The following is an 838-nucleotide window of genomic DNA, read 5'->3' as shown; positions in this document are numbered from 1 at the left end:
AGAGAGACTGACACAGAGAGAGAGAGAGAGAGAGAGAGAGAGAGAAAGAAAGGAAGAAATAAATAAAGAAAAAAGAAAGAAAAAGAGTGAGAGAGAGATGAAAGAAAAAAAGAAAAAAGGGACAGAGAGACAAAAGGAAGGAGAGAGAGAGAGAGAGAGAGAGAGAGAGAGAGAGAGAGAGAGAGAGAGAGAGAGAGAACACATGGCCAGCAAGCCACTCCCACCAGGTCACATGGCCGGCAAGCCACTCCCACAAAGGAGGCCACACCCACAGAGTAGGTTCCAAAATTTTTTGAAACCCACCACTGCCGCTCACCTTCCGGAACGCCTCCATCCATTCCGTGCAAATACAAGCCGTAGTTGAAATCATAACCAGGAAGAGTGTAGTTGCTTCTACGCGGCTTCCCAAGTTCGGTCTGCAAATGAGAAACGCAAATTCGTCAAGAGGGTTGTCCATCAATGTGTATCTTTGGCAGTCCTCTCCCCCCCTCAACCGCTAGGATTGCACAGGTAGTCCTCGGTTTACGCTCAGAAATTCCATCGCTAAGCGAAGCAGTCGTGAAGTGAGACCTGCCCAGTTTACGACTTTTTTTTCTTTTTGGCCAGGGTAGTTAAACAAATGGATTTATTTGCAGATGCTAAGTGAGTGGCTTGTTTGCAGAACAGATTTTAATCAACACAAGCTATTGTATAGAACAGAACAGAATAGAATAGAAACAGTAGAATAATAGAAAATGGAATAGAATAGAATAGCAATTAGAATAGAGTAGAGTAGAATAGAATAGCGATTAGAATAGAGTAGAATAGAATAGAATAGCGATTAGAATAGAGTAGAGTA

General features: G+C 42.7%; 1 protein-coding gene across 1 annotated transcript in view; it reads right to left on the bottom strand.

Annotated features, from left to right (window-relative positions):
- The window catches only part of CFAP77 (cilia and flagella associated protein 77), a 27,098-nt gene extending 26,557 nt beyond the window's left edge, over window positions 1–541 (bottom strand). Inside the window, exons 1-2 of the mRNA XM_087707619.1 lie at window positions 527–541; window positions 317–416 (exon numbers count right to left, since the gene is read on the bottom strand). Coding sequence (XP_087563745.1) covers window positions 317–416; window positions 527–541 — 115 coding nt within the window. The remainder of the gene's footprint in view (window positions 1–316; window positions 417–526) is intronic.
- Between the last annotated feature and the right edge of the window lie 297 nt (window positions 542–838).

This window comes from Thamnophis sirtalis, unplaced genomic scaffold (assembly GCF_051295495.1).
Source record: "Thamnophis sirtalis isolate CommonGarterSnake01/CBP01778 unplaced genomic scaffold, rThaSir2_p1.2 scaffold_2, whole genome shotgun sequence".
NCBI lineage: Eukaryota > Metazoa > Chordata > Lepidosauria > Squamata > Natricidae > Thamnophis > Thamnophis sirtalis.
The sequence above is the reverse complement of the archived record's forward strand: the minus strand, read 5'-3'. Positions and strand labels throughout refer to the sequence as shown.